Genomic DNA, 20,089 nt, shown 5'->3' with positions numbered 1-20,089 from the left:
GACAAGTCGAGTTTACCGGTTTTCCCATAGTTATGACATGTGGTGAAATCCTCAAAGAATTATTCTTATTTTGCTCTTTTGATTATGCCGCCTTTTTCATTTTGACCCATTTTTCAAATGAACGGAAGTAACTTCTGTAACAAAATTTTAGAGTTGAACTGGTACGTTATTATCCGGATTTTTGTTAATATTTCTAAAATTGTGAGAAATTGTCATTCTTGAACATGCAAGAGAATAATATCTATACACGAAGGCAATGGAATACATAAAGTAAATATTTCCATTTGTGTATAGGAAATGTTTATATGAAAAAAATACAGGGTTCGATATTTCGTTTTATGATGACCAATCAAATTCGTCGAAACAGGACTTCCGCGGGAGCATCAAATGCAAGATTTGGCATAGGCCTAGGCTTACATCTATCGGCCTAATATGCTGGCCATACGGTATTGTCAACATGACTAGGTTTAACCTTTGTCGTGTAATATTTGATACATGAACTAAAGACATTTTGAAACACTCATATCTTGGAATATTATGCATTGAGTCATGACAGACTGCGAGGTAATGTAACCATCGATCTGACATTACCAAACTTTGAAACTAACCAAACTTTGAAACTATGTTTGTGTTTCAGGCCGGACCTCTCGTATTTGACCTCCCTGTGAGTGTCTTTATACCAGTCTATACAGTAAGCCAAGTAAATCAGCGCGTATATATGTCTCTGATCAGCAGAAGGAAGATAAAAAAAGTCGTTCAAGTATTGAATAAAATTACAACTTTCAGTATTTTTTGGTAACAAACTACAGTAATTATATTTGGATCTACAGCATTATAAATTATATATATATATAAAAACTTCACAACATATCACTGTTTACAGTTGAATCCCTCAAAATAGCTTCTACACTAGTAGATCTGATTCTAAATCTTCTTTGACATCTGTCGAAAAAAATTAATAATAAGAGAACTATAGCCTATATATATATATTGATGACACTGATAAAATGAAATGTACAGTACATTATACATTATAAATCTAGTGGGTATGTATATATGATATTCACACAAATTTGACTCCCTACCAGATTTTACATTCCAGAAACTTTAATTGTACATGCTCGAAGTGCTGAAATTCTTGAGACAGAAATCATGAGTGGACGCCAGTTTGTAGACACACTTATCCATCTGGGCTACCCCAAGGCAGAGAGTCTAGATCCACAGAGCTTTGAGTGGATGTTTGAAGGGGAGGGTGTGGTCTCATTCCTTGACTGGTTTTGTAACAATGTGGGCACCACCAATGTTCTTCACCCTAAAGACATACAGGAGTAAGTTTTTTTTCTGTAATGATATTGATGATAGATTGGTAGAATCATTTATTCACACAAATATTAAGCCAGCATATTGTTAATCTTCAAAAGCATTGTGATTTCATATGAAAGGCTATTCCACAGGCCTTCACGCTCATGCAGTTCCAGCTACAAAACAAATGCCAGAGTTGGTAAAAACAGGAAAACAGTGTAGTTTGTGCAAATCAAACTGGGCTATTATAAAATGCATGTTTCAAGCAATATTATAATGCTGTCACTGTTGAAATATTGTTATTTTTGTATACAGGTATGAAAAACTTAGAGATTCCGAGGAGGGAGTATTACAGGGAAGTCAGTTAGAGGAAGCTTTACGATCCGTCACTGTTGGGGAGGAGGAAAATCTCACTGACGATCAGCTCAGGTCTAGTATCAAATATTTACACAGACATGAATGGCCAATGATAAATGACGTCTGTTATTATGATTTAATTGTATTCCTATCTGTTAGCACCAACCTGACAGTACAATCAGATCATTTCTTCGAAAAAAAAACTATATGCTCTAGGTACACACTAGTAGCCTACTCCCATATTATAGGCCACAAAATTACTTTACAAGTTGACATCTTGATGAACAACTAAACAAAAAAATACCAATGTATCATTATGTGTTATAATCTCAGTTTGTTGATGTAATTTCTAGCTACATTTTACATGTGTCTTGATTTTGAATTTAATTTCAAAGATTTGTTGTCTATGCTACAGAAAGGTGATAAGTCAGACAGAACATGATCTTGGAATAAAGAAGAAGAGAAAGCAGGTTCTCATTCAGAAGAGGAATAAAATGAGGTGAGTCATATTCTGGATTATGAAAAATGTTACTTAAAAATTGATTACTTACTGGTAATTAGAATGATTTCTTATACTTAAATGATATCACCAGTGATAGGATTTATGTAGTTAAATGAATTTCCAAGGTTTATTAAAATCATTTGTGGGACATTTCGGATGAAAAATCAGGTGATCTGGTTTACCCATCATCTACAATGCTTTTACAATGTTTTCATGTAGCCAAGGTATAACAATTCCAGAATAGTCTTCTTAAAATAAGGAAATGATCACTGTTTCTTTCTAACAAGTTTGAATCTTTTATCAGTTTACATCAGACAAGTCTTAGTCATCGGTTGTCCAAGGTCAGGAGTACAGAGGTCAAGGTCAAATCACAGTTCAAACACCACAAGGAACAGTGCCGAACAGATAGCACACAGGTAAAGTAATTCATAAATAAATACAAGTTGGAAGTAATTTTCTGATAAAAAATGTGTAGTTAATTCTAATGCACATGCAATTTTTTAGCATAACTTATCAAGAGTATACAATTTTGCTATTGCCGTAATGTAACAAGATATTGATGATTGTAAATATCCAGTATACTCAAATATATTAAAGCTGTAATAGAAATAATGTCATTGTGGGAACATATTTTTTCCAGATGAATGCCAATCTGGAAAATTTGGTGCAGTCTGTTGAGGAGCTCCACAATCTGTACAAGTGTGATGGCGTACAAAATTCGCCCAGCTTCCTGTCTCAGCTGTCCCTGGATGAGTATGCAAATGCAGAGGAGAAATTCTCACAGGAACTGACAACTTTTACGAAGAAACAGTTCTTTGAGGTACACAGAGGTCAAAAATAAAAAAAAAACAACCTAAAAACAAAATTTACTTTGTAGTACATTGTGTATATGTCTGTTATCTAGAGGATATAGAAGGATTTACCAGGACTATAAAAATATAATGTATTGTGCAATTATTCCAGGACTATGTGTATAGGCAGCATAATTGCTGATTGGGTATAATTTACCAGAATGAATTAAAATATACTTATTTATGGACTTTAAGATGCCCAGTGTTACTTTTGAAATCTCAAGAACTATTTCCAAAGTTGTAAAAAATGAATTCTAATAATTGAAAAAGTGGTGGGCAATGACAGTGTTACAAAGGCAGATCTTCAAAATGGAGAAGGGGATGTGTTTGATGCTTTATGTTGAGAAAACAGAGTTATAATAGATAAAATGATTGAGTGTGATGTCTTTTCAGGGTATATCTGAGATGGCTGGTGAGGAAGAAGAAGTGTCACGTTACCAGATCCTAGAGATCAGCGACCCAGACAGTTTACTAATCCGTGGGGAGAGACAAGAAGTCAACCTCAGCGAATGTAAGGAGCTTGCAAGGATACAAGATCTGTAAGTAACTGGACCTTTTAAACAAATGTTGTTATCAAGGCATTAAAACATTTCAACATCCAACCAGGCTTTTAAGTTTAAGGGTTCTAGATGTTGCTCAATACACATTTACAAGCTCATAAATTCACTTCCAGTTGTACTATATTGACAAATTGATAACTTCTTAATTGGATGTGAAACACTCATAAAATACTATCTCCCAAGACAAAGATTTCCAATCGAACGTCAGACCTATGTTTAAGTACAGTTTGTAAGAGTTATTCCATCTAAATACTAATACAGTGGAACTTCGTTAACTCGAACTCGGATAACTCGAATACCCCGCTTAACTCGAAGTACCTCGCCGGTCCCGGACGAATTCTCTCTTTATCTTAGTAAAAAAAACTCGGAAAATTCGTATTCGGATAACTCGAAAAACTCGGATAATACGAAGTAAAAATTTGGTCCCAACAATAAAAATCCTACTTGAAATGTTTGAATAACTCGAAGTATAATTTTCATCGATCGGTGGCAAACGCCGACATTTTTTAAGAGCTAAATTCCGTTTGTAATACTGAACATATCGGCACTACTAACCTACATGCTATTATAAGTGTTTCATAAATTCATAAAAGAAATTGTCGGTTGAATCTTATAACAACAAGTCTTGGTGATAAAAAGTACTGCTTTACTTACATCAGGTAATTTCCCAAGGCGGTCGCCGATATCAGTACACACGATAGTCAACAACTCATCTACCCGTTCGCTCAAGCGGAACTAATCTCTGACACACCGGTAGATCTACCTGGCTGATGTTTTTACAGGTGTAGAAATGACACAGTTACCGGCACCTATTAAGTCTTTAAACTGCTGAAACAATAGCGTAATTACTGCCGAGGTGTTCAGAGTACAACTGTAACGGTCAGTGCTGTCTATTAAATCGGATAAAACGCCAACTCAGTTACAGTAACATTTTATACGCACATGCGCAGCCCAACTTCCGGTGCTAATACACATGGAAATGGCGTGGTTATCAATAAAAAGTAAGTAGGCCGATCACCAGTATTTTATATATGTCCAATAAAAGGTAATGGTTCTGTTACGTTTTGTATGCAATCTGTGTTAAACTTAAAACGGTTATTTGTTTTGACATTAATAACTTGTTATTTTGTCGAATTCCGTTTTATCGTTTACCTTTTGCAAACATGACTTGCACATCAGATCGTTATTGAAGTGACTAAGTGAAAGAAACTTTATCGTGACTGTATATCGGCAAAACTACACCAAATTACAAGTGACATAACGAAACATTACATATATATTTACATGTATTGACCAGTCTTCACACTAAACTGATGAGCGACAGAGCGAAGTTATAATGATTATATAATGTTGACAAATATTGACCAAACTTTTCACCAAAAACGATAACTCACTTAATTCGAACACTCGGATAACTCGAATTTTTTTCGTGGTCCCGTCGACTTCGAGTTAACGAAGTTCCACTGTATACATGTAGCAAGAGGCGATTCATGTTGGTCTGTGACACCAGAAAACCATAGAGCAACATGTTGAGATATAAAGGGGAGATAACTTTATCTTTACGTTATAAAAAGAATAAACACAATGTGTTGCATTATTTTCATAGAAAGGGGATGTTTTTATTTTTCCATAATCTGATATTTATCATAATCAATCATTGCAAGGTTTTATGATTTCATTCAGATCTCTAATTCAAATTTCCATATTTTTGAAAAATGAAAATGCCAACAATAAAAGTTTAACTTTTTTCATTGCATGTTTTCTCTAAAAAGCCTAGATATCAAGAAAATTAGCGCAGAAAGGCATAGTATTTTTTGCATCAAAGCAAATAGTGGCACAAATTTAAGGTCAATCATGTCAGTTACTATGGAACTGCCTATACATTTCATATCAGTTGGATTTGATAATCATTTGGTGAATTCTCTCAAAAAACCTTAGTTTCTGTTATGAGTGTTTATGGGATACACACGTTAAATTCACCTCGGTTTGTAAAGATCTATTATACGTTACAGATATCCGAAGAGTGAATCCAAAAGAATTGATGCCTTGATGAAAAACAAAGTAGCAAGTCAGTGTCTGAAATGTGCAGAGAATCTTCTCCATTCCATTCAAGCAGGACAATTTGGAAACAACATTCAAGATATTCAGTAAGGGAAAAGCCCAGAGGTGCAGGATAATTAGCCTGCATCAGCATGATATATTTTGTTCGAAACTATTTGTTCATCAGTCGGTCGGACAGTGTGTCATTGTTTTTTTCATCACACTAGCAGTCATATTTATTGGCAGGTTTTGATAGTTTCAATTGGACATACTTCGACATACTTCGACATACTTGTTCCAAGTTTTATAAAAATTGGAAATAATTGATCAGTGGCCAAGGCAGTTTACTGTCATGTCCCTTTTTCTTATCTTTTCCTACTGTAGGTATTTTTGTCAATAGATTCTTATGTAATCAACTCCTACATTTTACACCCAAACTGAAGTTGTATACCTAGGCCTATGTTGCTGACTCAACCATTATTTGGCAGTTATACCCCTTTTCTATATTTGAAGACAGATTTTTTTCCTGATTACTCTAACAGATTCATCAAAACTGTTCAAAAATTATTTAATTAGTATTAGTCAGCCATCCTGGAAATAGTTCTAGTTTATTTTTTCTGTTTCCAGTAAACAGTGTCAGGAGAGACGTGAGAGTGTGGGTCAGGTTGACCGTGACCTCTACAAGCTGCGAGAGACTGACATTCCCTCCCTCATCATGGAGAGCACATCTTCCCAGGTGGCTCGGATACTTACTGGTGACTACAACCTCAAGCTGAGTCGGCAGGATTACTTTGTGTCTAATCAGGACCAGGCAAGTATTGTAAAGGGATGAAGGGCATCTTCAAAATTAGAGCTTTCTGTTCACAGTATATATAACACATCTACTCCATATGATAAAATATGTGATAAGTGCCACCTTGCTGACGAGATAACTATTGTCAGCAATTTCTTAGATAAAGACAAAAATAATCTTGTGACAGCATCAGGTCAATTAACGTAAAATTATGTTTTTCTGAATTCATGATCTTTAAAAAAAAAAAAATTTGTAGTGTTTGATCGTTAATTATCTCTTCTTTATGATAATCAATTCACATAAAAACTTGTTTAAAATCGCATCAAAAGACAAGTCCTGTGATATATATATTCAATAGGTTTTCTTCTCAACTCTCAAGAAGAGTGATATTTTTGGGAGATCCACAATCATACTCGGGTATCTCCTCAACACCTGTCCTCATATATCATACTCGGGTATCTCCTCGACACCTGTCCTCATACATCTTACTCAGATATCTCCTTGATACCTGACCTCATATATCATACTCGGGTATCTCCTCAACACCTGTCCTCATATATCATACTCGGGTATCTCCTCAACACCTGTCCTCATATATCATACTCAGATATCTCCTCGACACCTGTCCTCATATATCTTACTCGGGTATCTCCTCGACACCTGTCCTCATATATCATACTCGGGTATCTCCTCGACACCTGTCCTCATATATCTTACTCGGGTATCTCCTCGACACCTGTCCTCATATATCATACTCGAGTATCTCCTCGACACCTGTCCTCATATATCTTACTCGGGTATCTCCTCGACACCTGTCCTCATATATCTTACTCAGGTATCTCCTCGACACCCCTGTCCTCATATATCTTACTCAGATATCTCCTCGACACCTGTCCTCATATATCTTACTCAGGTATCTCCTCGACACCTGTCCTCATATATCTTACTTAGGTATCTCCTCGACACCTGTCCTCATATAACCCTGATGAGGACATTCAACACCTAATGCTAAACATAACTTAGCAAGGGATCTTGACTTTGATATTCCTTCTTTGAAAATGGCCCAAAAAACTTGAGGGTAGACACAAATATATAGGGTGTGTAGGGTAAGCAGAAACACAGCTATTTTTTAAGGCTAGCTAGAAAAATAGGGGTTAACTTGTTTTGTAGCTGTCTGATAAAAAGTAAAGTGTATGGGGACTATTTCCCACTGGCTATGTGGCCGTTTGCCTCTTGCTCTGAAACGAATTAATAATATTAGAGCGAATTTTATAGTTTGCTTAAAACTGACCGTAATGGCAAAGCAGTACAGATGAGACATTTGATTATGTGGAAGTTTTGTCAACATTTTGTGTTTATGACATAACTCAGGTGATTAGTGAACTGGTGAAGCAGCGGTCGAGGAATGAGTTCTTAACTATGGCATTCGAGGTAGAGACTCAAGGTCACCGTGACACACATCGTCTGCTGACCGCCATCCAGCAGCAGTTACAAACACAACTACAGTCCTGGTCCAGTCGAATGGTAAGCATGAATGGTCAGAAATATCAATAGTATAAAATACGTATAAATTGATATACACTATGAAATATAATGTAGTTTGCAAGTGCATGCAAAACAAAAATATCTCTGATTATATATTATATTCTGATTGGTCAACTACTATCTGGTCTATACTTTTTACTAAAAAAATAACAAATATGGAAATGAATTGATTAGACTTTGGTAAAACTTGTTATTGTTCCACAGTCTATGATGGATGAGCCGTCCCTGAGTGTGGCAAAGTATGAACGAGGAACTGTTGACTCTAGGGACAAATTTACAACACGTCTTCACCATATGTTGGGTAACTATTTGTGGAATCTATACTTTTGGAAATGAAAATTTGGCTTTGATAAGAAGATGACCTCATCTTGGTTTAAATCGCAGCTGTTTGCAATTCAATATATACAGTGTACATATGTATACCTTTAATGTTTAACACTTTTTTTTATTGCTTTCAGCTTTGAAATTCTTATAATTTATCATGATATATGATAGTAACTCACTCTATGAGTTTTAAAGGATATATGAGATTGAAATCATATGAACTAACTTCTGCATTGTAAGATGTTTTGTGTACTGTTTATGATCTAGACCTCTTTGCTTGTAAGTGATAGAACAATCCTACATTTGCTGCTAGTATTTGCTTGTATTGGTGACTTTTCTGTCCTAGTATGTAAAGTTTTTAATTAGTTTACTAACTCAAACTGATCCGTTCTCAGTTGACAGGAGTGATAAAGGCACTGATCAGCTGTTCCTCACCTTCGATGGTCTGGTTGAAGGTGCACATCGACTCAAGTGTGAAAGTGACACAGCCCAACACACACTGACCTCTACAGCGGTCAGACATGAGAACAGACTGGACTTACTGTAAGGGTTTCACTCTCTAAATCAGTCAATGTGACAACAAACTTATTTCTGTTATGACTCCCCATCAAATGAAGACATACTTTTAAAAGAACTGGTTCTTCTTCTAGTCATAACTTCTTGTCCGGGCCATAACTTCTAAACCGTTGAAGATATCTTGACCAAACTAGCAATATTCTTGCATCAATTGAAGTTTATGTGCAATGCAAAGTCAAAGGTCAAATAAATGCTAATTTATCTTGGCAATAATCTTAAAACTCATTAAAGATGTCTTATGAAAATTGCTGTATACTTCAATCACCCACTGATGAAGTTCAGTGGTCTGTCATTGTGACCTTGATTTCAAGGTCAAAGGTCAAAGAAGTGCTAATTTTTCCAATCATTCTGTCCAGGCTATATCTTTTAAACCATTTAAAGAGATCTTAATCAAAATCGCTGTATACCTTAATCACTTATTAGGACGAAGTGCAGTGCTCTGTCGTTAGATCCTTGCAAACTTGACTTTAAGATCAAACGTCAAATATGTGCGATTTGTGTGAGGGCTATAACTTCCTAACCCTTGAAGATGTCTTGATGAAACATGCAGTATACTTTCATTACCTGCAGACATCTGCTTCTGGTTAGTATTTATAGAAAAAAAATGTTAGCCCTACTCTTACTGTATCAACAACGTGTTACCCTGAAAAAATGGGGGTGTTAATCAATTAAATTTGAATTTAATTAAATCCAACTAAGATATAAAATGCACACAAACTTCAGTAACATACCTTGGTTAAAAATCCTTAAATATCAGTGCATGTCATTCTTTTGTTGTGTGCCATTATTATTATGATTATGATTTAAAGATGAGAAAATTGATTAAAAGTGATTGTGATAGTTGACCATGCATCGACTGGAACAGAAGTAGTTTGTATGTTTTAGAGCAGTTTGCAAGAGGCAGTCTGACTGGTTGACAGCTCTTACTAACAATACTAACTATAATTGTTGATTCAAGGGGAAGTCTGATTGGTTGACGGATCTTTAAACAATACTAACTATAATTGTTGACCAATATATAGCCTACTTTCGTTTCCCCAGTCGATATATCATCTGACCTTGATGATATAGTAGGAGTAGGGGCTAATATTTTTTCTATTAATACTAACCAGATGAAGATGCCTGTGCATTACCTAAAGCTGATATGCAAATATCTGTCATACTTTGACCGTATTTTCAAGGTTAAAGGTCAAAGTGCAAATTTTTCTAATGATTTCTTATCTGGTGATAATTTTAAACTACAATAAATGTTGCTGTATAAATTTATCAAGCTATTGATGAAATGCAATTTCATTTTAAACTTTAAATTTAAAATTCTAAATTTAATTTAAACTCATTTTTCATATGCCTGTAAAATTTGATGGGAGTATTATGATACAGCATTTTCTATCTGTTAGCCCAGAGATCTCCTCATAACTGATCTCTGGTATGTATTACAGCCAGTGTGATCATGATATATAGTCGTTTTCATGAAAGGAATTTTGTTTGGACAATTTTTGTAAAAGTTATTGCCATTGTGTATTTCTCGTACTTGTACATTTGTCCATCTTTTCTGGAGATTTTCAGTTTTCTACGAATTTCTTTGAAACTTGATAGGCTTAAAATCATGATAAGAAGTTATTTTTACCAAAGGCATTTTGATTCAACTATTTTTGTTAAGGTATCCTTAGTTTATTTTTAGTACTTTAATGTTGTCCGGATCCAATCTTATTTTATTGATTTCTGTAAAACTTTGAAGCTTTTATAATCCAGATATTTTATCATAAAAGTTGTGTTTAATGAGTTGGAGACTCCTGATTAGTGATTACTTGTATTTGTTAAAAAAAATAAACATTTTAGTAAAGGTGAGGGTTATAGCCTGCCAATTAACCACTCATACAGTGTAAACTTATTTCATTGTTAGAGAGTATATATCTATAAACCATTTAATGGGTCTGCCCTGGAATACTCTTGTTATTTAAGGTTAAGTGTTTGCTGTAACCTGATCAGAATACTTTAAAAAAAAATAAATATCTTGTTTCACAGCGAGAGCAACCTCATGGCCTGTCTGGACCTTGTGTATGCTGGCTCGAGTACAACAAGTGGTCAGCCAACACTGATTCCTAGACAACTGCTGGACTCCATGACCACACTGGACAACCTGATTAAGAAACTGGAACGATCCATTAAAGATGTGGTCAAGGAATTGGAGACAAAGAAACAGGTGGGCCTGACCATCAATAATGATGTGTTTTACCAAATTATACATCCATTAAATTTGACTTTCATTTATTTCAAAACAAATCAAGGGAAAGCTTTCATTTAAATGTTAAGTATTTTGGAATTTGATCATTGCGTTTGATAGAGAATTTCTTGTGTGACCAGGCTGAATTGTTGAAACATCATGTCAAAAGTTTTTCTTTTACTTGTAGGTATTGTATGAACTTGACCGTGTGACTATTGTAAAATTTCAGATCCTCAGGAATGACCCTCTACTTCACAAAGAGAGAAAGATGTTCTCCTTTTTCTTTAATAACCCAGCGCATCTGAAACAGTTGTTTGATGAACTTTCATCTCAGCTCCAAGCACACAGAGTAAACTGAGAGAAAGCAACAAAACAGTGATATATCATGGACAAGGAATTGCAAAATTCAGACTTTAAAGGTGCCTTACTAATAGATAGAGATATAACTGTCGTGGTACATGTTCAAGGAAAAGGATATAATTAGGTCATCTGACCCGAAGGGTCAGGATGACCTATAGTCATCATGTTTCGTCCGTCGTCGTGCGCCGTCCGCCGTCCGCCGTGCGCCGTGCGTAAACTTTTCACATTTCAAACTTCTTCTCAAGTTCCACCAGTGGGATTGAGCTGAAACTTGCCTGAAATGATGCTTGGATGGTCCTGACCAAGTGTTGTTATTTTTCGGGTCAGTCTGAAATCCAAGATGGCCGCCATGGCCACCATTTTGAAAACACATTTGAAACTTCTTCTCAAGTTCCACTGGTGAGATTGAGCTGAAACTTGCCTGAAATGATCCTGGGATGGTCCTGACCAAGTGTTGTTATTTTTCAAGTCGGTCAGAAATCCAAGATGGCCGCCATGGCAACCATCTTGAAAAACACATTTTAAACTTCTTCTCCAGTTCCACTGGTGCGATTGAGCTGGAAATTGGTGAGGATGTTAAGGAAGGAGAGCCAATAAAGTGTTGTTATTTTTCGGCTTCGTAAAAACTTCGACATTGCAGCCACGGCAGCCATTTTGTAACATGATTGCGCAATCATGGTTCTTCTGAGCAACACCTATTTCAAACTTCTTCTCAAATTCCATCAGTGGGATTGAGCTCTTACTTACCAGAAATGATCCTGAGATAGTCCTGACCAAGTGTTGTTATTTTTCAAGTCGATCAGAAATCCAAGATGGCCGTCATGGCAACCATCTTGAAAAACACATTTTAAACTTCTTCTCCAGTTCCACTGGTGCCATTGAGCTGGAAATTGGTGAGGATGTTAAGGAAAGAGAGGCAACAAAGTGTTGTTATTTTTTGGCCTCGTAAAAACTTTGACATGGCAGCCATGGTGGCCATTTTGTAAAATGATTGCGCAATCATGGTTTTCCTGAACAACACCTATTTCAAACTTCTTCTCAAATTCCACCAGTGGGATTCAGCTTTAACTTACCAGAAATGATCCTGAGATGTTCCTGGCCAAGTTTTGTTATTTATCGGGTCAGTCAGAAATCCAAGATGGCCGCCATGGCAGCCATCTTGAAAAACACATTTTAAACTTCTTCTCCAGTTCCACTGGTGCGATTGAGCTGGAAATTGGTGAGGATGTTAAGGAAGGGGAGCCAACAAAGTGTTGTTATTTTTCGGCCTCGTAAAAACTTTGAAAGGGCAGCCACGGCAGCCATTATGTAGCATGATTGCGCAATCATGTTTTTCCTGAACACCACGTATTTCAAACTTCTTCTCAAACTCCACCCGTGGGATTTGGCTCTAACTTACCAGAAATGATCCTGAGATGGTCATGGCCAAGTGTTATTATTTTGAGGGTAGGTCAGAAATCCAAGATGGCCGCCATGGCCAACAGTGCCACTAAACCTGCAGAGAATGCATACTACAATATTATAAGGGTCTTTAATTTAGAGTCAGATGACCGTTAAGGCCCCTGGGCCTCTTGTTTTTATTATTGTTGATACATTTGTTCTAACAGGAATCATGATCATTAACCTCAGACTTGTCATGTACACTGAAATAGTGCCTAATGCCATGTTTCATAGTTAGGACTCTTTGTACATTTATTATTACATGTATATTGAATTTTTTCAAAGGATGAATATTGATTACTAGCAATAGTATACCTTGTTTGGTCATCCAGGCCAGTACCAATACGATTTTCATTGAATTCATAATTGTTTTTATGTATGTTATGTGATGCAACCTTTACTATTTAAAATCAATATTCAATATAAGTTAAATAAACGGTTACAATAAATTTATCCCAATTTTGGGAATTACAGCTTTAATGAATTGTTACGTTATTTATCCATGCTCAATCTGATAGTAGTTTCTTGATCCACTGCATCACCACTGATGACCAGTCTTCTTGAACTCATAGGCAACACATTCACTGTTTTGGATTTCTTATTTCTTTATTCAAGGTCACTGGAGTCAATATGCTAAAATCTTCAAATGAGGCATAGATATGTGATATGGGGCCTAAAGCATCCTGGGGTGAAGGGCTATCAGATTGTTCAAATGAGTGATCTTGACCTTCATTCAAGGTCACTGGGGTCAATATGCTAAAATATACTTCTCACCAACCAAGAGGCAAAGAGACCTGATATTGAACCTATGGCATGTTGGGGTGAAGGGCTATCAAGATTGTTCAAATGAATGACCTTGACCTTCATTCAAGTTAACAGGCGTCATGTATGCTAAAGACTTCTTAAAAGCAAGAGGCCCACAGACCATTTATTGGCCCTATGGTATGTTGGGGTGAGGGCCTTATCAAGATTATTGAAATGGAAGACCTTGACCATCATTCAAGGTCATAAATGTCAAATATGCTAAAATCTAGCATGCTGGGGTGAAGGGCAATCACAATTGTTCAAATGAATGACCTTGATCTTCATTCAAGGTTACAGGGGTCAAATATGCTAAAATCTTTATACCTATTCTTCTCATTATCCAAGAGGCAGAGACCTGATATTTGGCCTATAGCATGCTGGGGAAAAGGGCTATCAATTGCAGGACAGTTCAAATGGATGACCTTGACCTTCATTCAAGGTCACGGGGGTCAAATATGCTAAAATCATTGACTTCTTTTCACTAAACAAGAGGCCCAGTGATCTGATATTGGGCCTTTAGCATGCTTGAGTGAATGGCATTGATCTCAAATTCAAGGTCACAATCAAATAATCAAATGCGCCAAAATATATAAAAACTCGAGTCCATTAAAGCCTATGTGCCTCTTGTTAATGGTTTGCAGTCCACAAAAATTCTGATGAAAATACTTCACTGATCAAATTAAATAACTCTTCAATTTTGAAGATTATTTTCTCTGGAAAACCTTCAAAGAAAAGCCTAGTTCAACGTACAATATGCACCAAAAGTGAGAAAATTTTAATAAAACAGTTGACAGAACTTGTTTTTCTAGTCCTTGGAAATTCCACAATAAAATTAAGTTAATAACAAGTGGAACAAGGATGCTGGGCATTACTTACAATTACAATTACCAAACCGCTCCCACTAACAAGAGATCCCAGAGGGATCTTGGCGCCCACCATTGAATGATCTTTATAGGTTCCATGTCAGATTGATCTTTTCTCTACTTTTCCCTTCCTCTAAGTCTTACTAATCTGTGTAAATTCAGAAACAGCCCTCTAGTACTTTTCAAACAAGGGGAACCTATATATAATGGCTGTCTGTCGGCCATGTTGTTTTTGGATTGGTCCCAAAATGCAATACCAGGGACCAAAGGGAACCTACATATGAAATTGGAGAAAGATCCCTTCAGCACTTTCTGAAAAATAGCGATAACAAACTTCAATTGTCAAAATACAAGATGGCTGCCTGTCGGCCAGGTTGTTTTCTGACTGGTCTCAAAATCCAATATGGATAACTAGGCACAGAGGGCAACCTACAAATGAAATTTCAGAAAGATCCTTTCAGCAATTTCTGATAAATAGCGATAACAAACTTCAATTGTCAAAATCCAAGATGGCTGCCTGTCGGCCATGTTGTTTTCCGATTAGTCTCAAAATGCAATATGCATAACTAGGCACCGAGGGGAACCTACATATGAAATTTCAGAAAGATCCCTTTATTACTTTCTGAGAAATAGTGATAACAAACTTCAATTGTCAAAATCCAAGATGGCTGCCTGTCGGCCATGTTGTTTTCTGATTGGTCTCAAAACACAATATGCATAACTAGGCACCAAGGGAAACTTACATATGCAATTTGAGAAAGATCCCTTCAGTACATTCTCGGAAATAGTGATAACAAACTTCAATTGTCAAAATCCAAGATGGCTGCCTGTCGGCCATATTGTTTTCGGATTGGTCTCAAAACGCAATATGCATAACTAGGCACCAAGGGAAACCTACATATGAAATTTCAGAAAGATCCATTCAGTACATTCTCAGAAATAGCGATAACAAACTTCAATTGTCAAAATCCAAGATGGCTGCCTGTCGGCCATGTTGTTTTCGGATTGGTCTCAAAGCGCAATATGCATAACTAGGCACCAAGGGAAACCTACACATGAAATTTCAGAAAGATCCATTCAGTACTTTCTCAGAAATAGTGATAACAAACTTCAATTGTCAAAATCCAAGATGGCTGCCTGTCGGCCATGTTGTTATCCGATTGGTCTCAAAACGCAATATGCATAACTAGGCACCAAGGGGAACCTTCATATGAAATTTGAGAAAGATCCCTTCAGTACTTTCTCAGAAATAGCGATAACAAACTTCAATTGTCAAAATCCAAGATGGCTGCCTGTCGGCCATGTTGTTATCCGATTGGTCTCAAAACGCAATATGCATAACTAGGCACCAAGGGGAACCTTCATATGAAATTTGAGAAAGATCCCTTCAGTACTTTCTCAGAAATAGCGATAACAAACTTCAATTGTCAAAATCCAAGATGGCTGCCTGTCGGCCATGTTGTTATCCGATTGGTCTCAAAACGCAATATGCATAACTAGGCACCAAGGGGAACCTTCATATGAAATTTGAGAAAGATCCCTTCAGTACTTTCTCAGAAATAGCGATAACAAACTTCAATTGTCAAAATCCAAGATGGCTGCCTGTCGGCCATGTTGTTATCCGATTGGTCTCAAAACGCAATATGCATAACTAGGCACCAAGGGGAACCTTCATATGAAATTTGAGAAAGATCCCTTCAGTACTTTCTCAGAAATAGCGATAACAAACTTCAATTGTCAAAATCCAAGATGGCTGCCTGTCGGCCATGTTGTTTTCCGATTGGTCTCAAAACGCAATATGCATAACTAGGCACCAAGGGGAACCTACATATGAAATTTGAGAAAGATCCCTTCAGTACTTTCTGAGAAATAGCGATAACAAGAATTGTTTACGGACGGAGGGACGGACGGACAGACGGACGGACCACGGACGCAGGGCGATTTGAACAGCCCTAAAAATAGTAAGTGACCTTGACCTTGACCCAATAACCCTGAAACTTGATCTGTAGCTGCTCATACTGAAGTAAATATACCAACTTTAACGAACATACCTTGAAGCATGGGTGAGAAAAGTGTGAAAAACTGAGTGGATAGACTGATGGACGGACAGGGACAAAAGGTTTGGTTTGTTTTTTGTTTAACGTCCTATTAACAGCCAGGGTCATGTAGAGGTACTGGTAGAGGACTAATATTTCTATTCTCTCTATCTTCTGTTTTAAAAATAACACCAACAACTGAGTCATGTTTGCTACTGTGGTTCATTATTTATGACACATGTACAATGCTAAATATACAAACATATGTGTCTGATAAGTACAATACTTCATCTTCTCTATCCTATATACAAACAATACAACATTCTTCAACACACAATAATGTAGACATTCATCATCAGGTATATGATTACATCATTCTAAACTCCATAAAAATTACATCAACAAATACAGGAAACAATTTTCAGTTGGTGTGAACCCAACATAAAAGCCCTATCACCATGTGGAGCACTAAAGGTCTAATGTACTACTGTCTACACTGTTCAAAATCATACACATCCTGATGAGAAATCAGGTTTCACCCAGAACCAGGAGCATTATATCAATCAATCACAAGTAACATAAAATGTGTCCATTATGTGCATTTCAAACTGATACAATTATTTGTTCCCTAAATCTAATCATTGGGACAGTTGTTTTAAATCTGTAAGTTATAGCACACGCATCAACTAAATAATTTAAAGTTTTCTAATTGGAATGTCTCCTCTGAAATATGCTACCAAGTTAATATGTATGTCACCTAAACTTTGGGTTAAATTACATTAGATTAGTAGATCAGTCAGTATTCAATATTCAGAGAACTTACACGTTAAATGGTTTGCAGATTTTGAACATCAAACTAGAAATCTTAAAATACACTAGAACTAGTCTTACATGTATTAATAAACAAATGTTATTCAATACTCTATAAATGATTTTTTGATCAACATCACTTTAATGATTATGCATGATGGCTTGGAAAGCCTGTATATAATGTATGTATACTTGTAATATCTATGAAACCTACTCTAATAATACTCCAAGGAGCCTTTATAATAACTGCTCTACCTACATTTAGCAATACTTTTTGTGAAAACTACCATACAGTACCATACCATCATAGTGTAATACTGGGGAAGCTAGTTTTTATTTTCACTCTACCTCACACAAGAGATTGACATATGGATACAAACATGTAACATGTAATGTTTCTGCCATTACTCAGTATTCCATCATCTCTATACGATATAATGAAATATATCAAATATTCTTTCATCTATTAGGAGACATGGAATATAATATCACATTACAACATAATTCACACTGGCAATACTGTCAATTGATTCTCCCCTGGTACATCATTGGAGTCTGAATCAAATCTATATACTGAGTAGTAACACGTTCTATTTGTATCTAATCTACATATCATCAACATTCATCAGTATCTATATCTTTACAATTAAAAGTAAATCTGCTTTAGCCATTAGTAAGAAACCAATGCCTTTTACCCAGATTTTTTTCAATAATCCAATCTGTAGAATCCCCTTCTTTTCCAAGTCCTCCTTATGAGCTAATAACCAGCAAAATTTGTTGTACATGTAATGGAGTCTAAAGTGCAGACTTGATGACTTGAATAATGGGTATAATTCAATCCTATAACAGCACTGCCATTACATACATATTTGTATCTAATATCCGAAAATATCATTTAAACAATTAAGCGCTCACTGCATACATATGAAATTAACATTAACAATTCCAGTTATAGAGAAGACCAGCATCCGTATTGCCGTGGAATGATTACAGAATGAAATGATTGAATCTTTAGGAACATCAAGTACAGGATTAAATGAATTTTAATGATATCATGACTACACTCTTCATACATTATCTTTGAAGTTCACCATTGTATGTTATGTGCAAGTTATTAAAATACTGTCAGTGATATGATAAGAGTAACTAAGCTAGAGTACATTCAGGTTCTTTTATCAGCTAGTACACTTTTTAAGATACTTTAAACAGAAAGTTCATTCAACATACCAGGTACATGTATATATATCTACTGAAGTGAGTACAGTGGATTCTTAAGTACACGTTATATGTAACTTTCTACTTATGACCATGTGCTTCATTATGTAACAAAATAATAAATGTAACCACTATTTATATATTCCATATGTATAATTCTAATTAATTAGATGTAATCACTATTTATATATTCCATATGTATGATTCTAAGTAATTAGATGTAATCACTATTCCATATGACTATTGTATAGTTCTAGTTATAATGTGATTAGGTTGTTTTCTGTCATACAACAGCTTGCTACACTACAGCTTTTAGGTTCATTTCTGTTACAACTAAGTTTTATCCTAGACAAAAATTTGCTTTTGTTTCTCACAGAAATGGAGTTAACAGACAAACCTTAACAATGACAATAAATAAACAAGTTGTTATTGCACGGTCCAATATTCTAATCTCCAATGTAACACAATAGTACGTACAAAATGCACAAGGCTACTGTTCTATCCATTTTGTTTAAATAAGGTTATACATACTCAACTGAGTTAATAGACTGCTATTATTTACTTTCTCAGAGTTACATTAAATTTCAAATAAATTTCGGGGTAAGGAGCAGGTGTGTGTGGGATGTACTGTGTATTTTTGTGAACCCCATCACCACTCATTATTTTTTATCCTTCCTGGACTTGCTGAATAAATGTTGATAAACTATTTATCAAAATTAAAATGAAATTTAAACTGTAATATCTGCTTTTACAGTAACAGGAAAAACAATCCAGATATCTCACCTAGTGAAGGTATTACACATTGACAATCCACAGGTACTCGCTTTGTCGGTCAATACCTGTGTTTCGTCTGTCAATACCTGTATATTAGGTGTATTGACAGAGGAGGCGAGTATCTGTGGACAATCTGGTGTAGAAGACTACAATATACACTGTATAATAATCACTGTTTAGAAAGAAGTTATATTTGTGATCTTACTTGGCACATCAACAATAAAAAGATTTTTTACCTGAAAGTCCATGCATAAGCCTCAAGCTCAATCAGCTACAATTTTAAATACTTCATTTTCAAAAAAGTTATTTCCAAATATAAAACAACATGCATCTAGAAATTTCAGGCTCTGAACAGTGCATTTCGGTGAGACTACGCAAAATAATAGTGCTTATTTTTTCTAGTGTAAATAACATTCACTGGTCTAAGATAACTAGATACAATTTTAACTTACGAGGTCGGATTTAAATAGTTTGAGGTGCAAGATACTATGAATGGCAGTGTAATATCAAACTTCATATTAACAGCCACTAGCTACATGTATATAGTATCGCATTTGAATTATTAGTTTTTCAATGTCTTTTGCCAAGATTTTTGATTTTGCTAAGACGGAGATATTAGTTCAACATTGACTTCGCAATTTCTACTGAAAAACCTTAGCATGTGACATATTATGTGTATTCTTATAGTATTAAGTAACACAATGCTCAGGACT

The 20,089-nt window shown here is 35.6% G+C and overlaps 2 protein-coding genes across 4 annotated transcripts in view; one reads left to right on the top strand and one right to left on the bottom strand.

Moving 5' to 3' along the window:
- Positions 1 to 126, bottom strand: part of LOC117325449 (nucleoprotein TPR-like) — a 37,187-nt gene extending 37,061 nt beyond the window's left edge. For both annotated transcript variants that reach the window (XM_033881660.1, XM_033881661.1), the window contains exon 1: positions 17 to 126. In XM_033881660.1, coding sequence (XP_033737551.1) covers positions 17 to 28 — 12 coding nt within the window. In that variant the 5' untranslated portion in view covers positions 29 to 126. The remainder of the gene's footprint in view (positions 1 to 16) is intronic.
- A 158-nt stretch (positions 127 to 284) lies between these two features.
- Positions 285 to 11,501, top strand: LOC117325448 (HAUS augmin-like complex subunit 3). Of its 2 annotated transcripts, none has more exons than XM_033881657.1 (14): positions 285 to 564; positions 1,103 to 1,328; positions 1,618 to 1,731; positions 2,075 to 2,158; positions 2,466 to 2,577; positions 2,802 to 2,981; positions 3,406 to 3,551; positions 5,585 to 5,719; positions 6,240 to 6,423; positions 7,777 to 7,929; positions 8,155 to 8,251; positions 8,670 to 8,817; positions 10,876 to 11,053; positions 11,304 to 11,501. In XM_033881657.1, the coding sequence occupies exons 2-14, from the start codon at positions 1,153 to 1,155 to the stop codon at positions 11,430 to 11,432; spliced, it is 1,836 nt and encodes a 611-aa protein (XP_033737548.1). In that variant the 5' UTR covers positions 285 to 564; positions 1,103 to 1,152; the 3' UTR covers positions 11,433 to 11,501. The 2 variants fall into 2 exon arrangements, with proteins under 2 accessions (XP_033737548.1, XP_033737550.1); XM_033881659.1 differs by lacking the exon at positions 285 to 564 and adding an exon at positions 589 to 691.
- The last annotated feature ends 8,588 nt before the right edge of the window (positions 11,502 to 20,089 follow it).

The sequence above is a fragment of the Pecten maximus genome, chromosome 4 (assembly GCF_902652985.1).
Source record: "Pecten maximus chromosome 4, xPecMax1.1, whole genome shotgun sequence".
In the NCBI taxonomy this organism is placed as follows: domain Eukaryota; kingdom Metazoa; phylum Mollusca; class Bivalvia; order Pectinida; family Pectinidae; genus Pecten; species Pecten maximus.
This window is presented reverse-complemented; position numbering and strand designations above follow the sequence as displayed.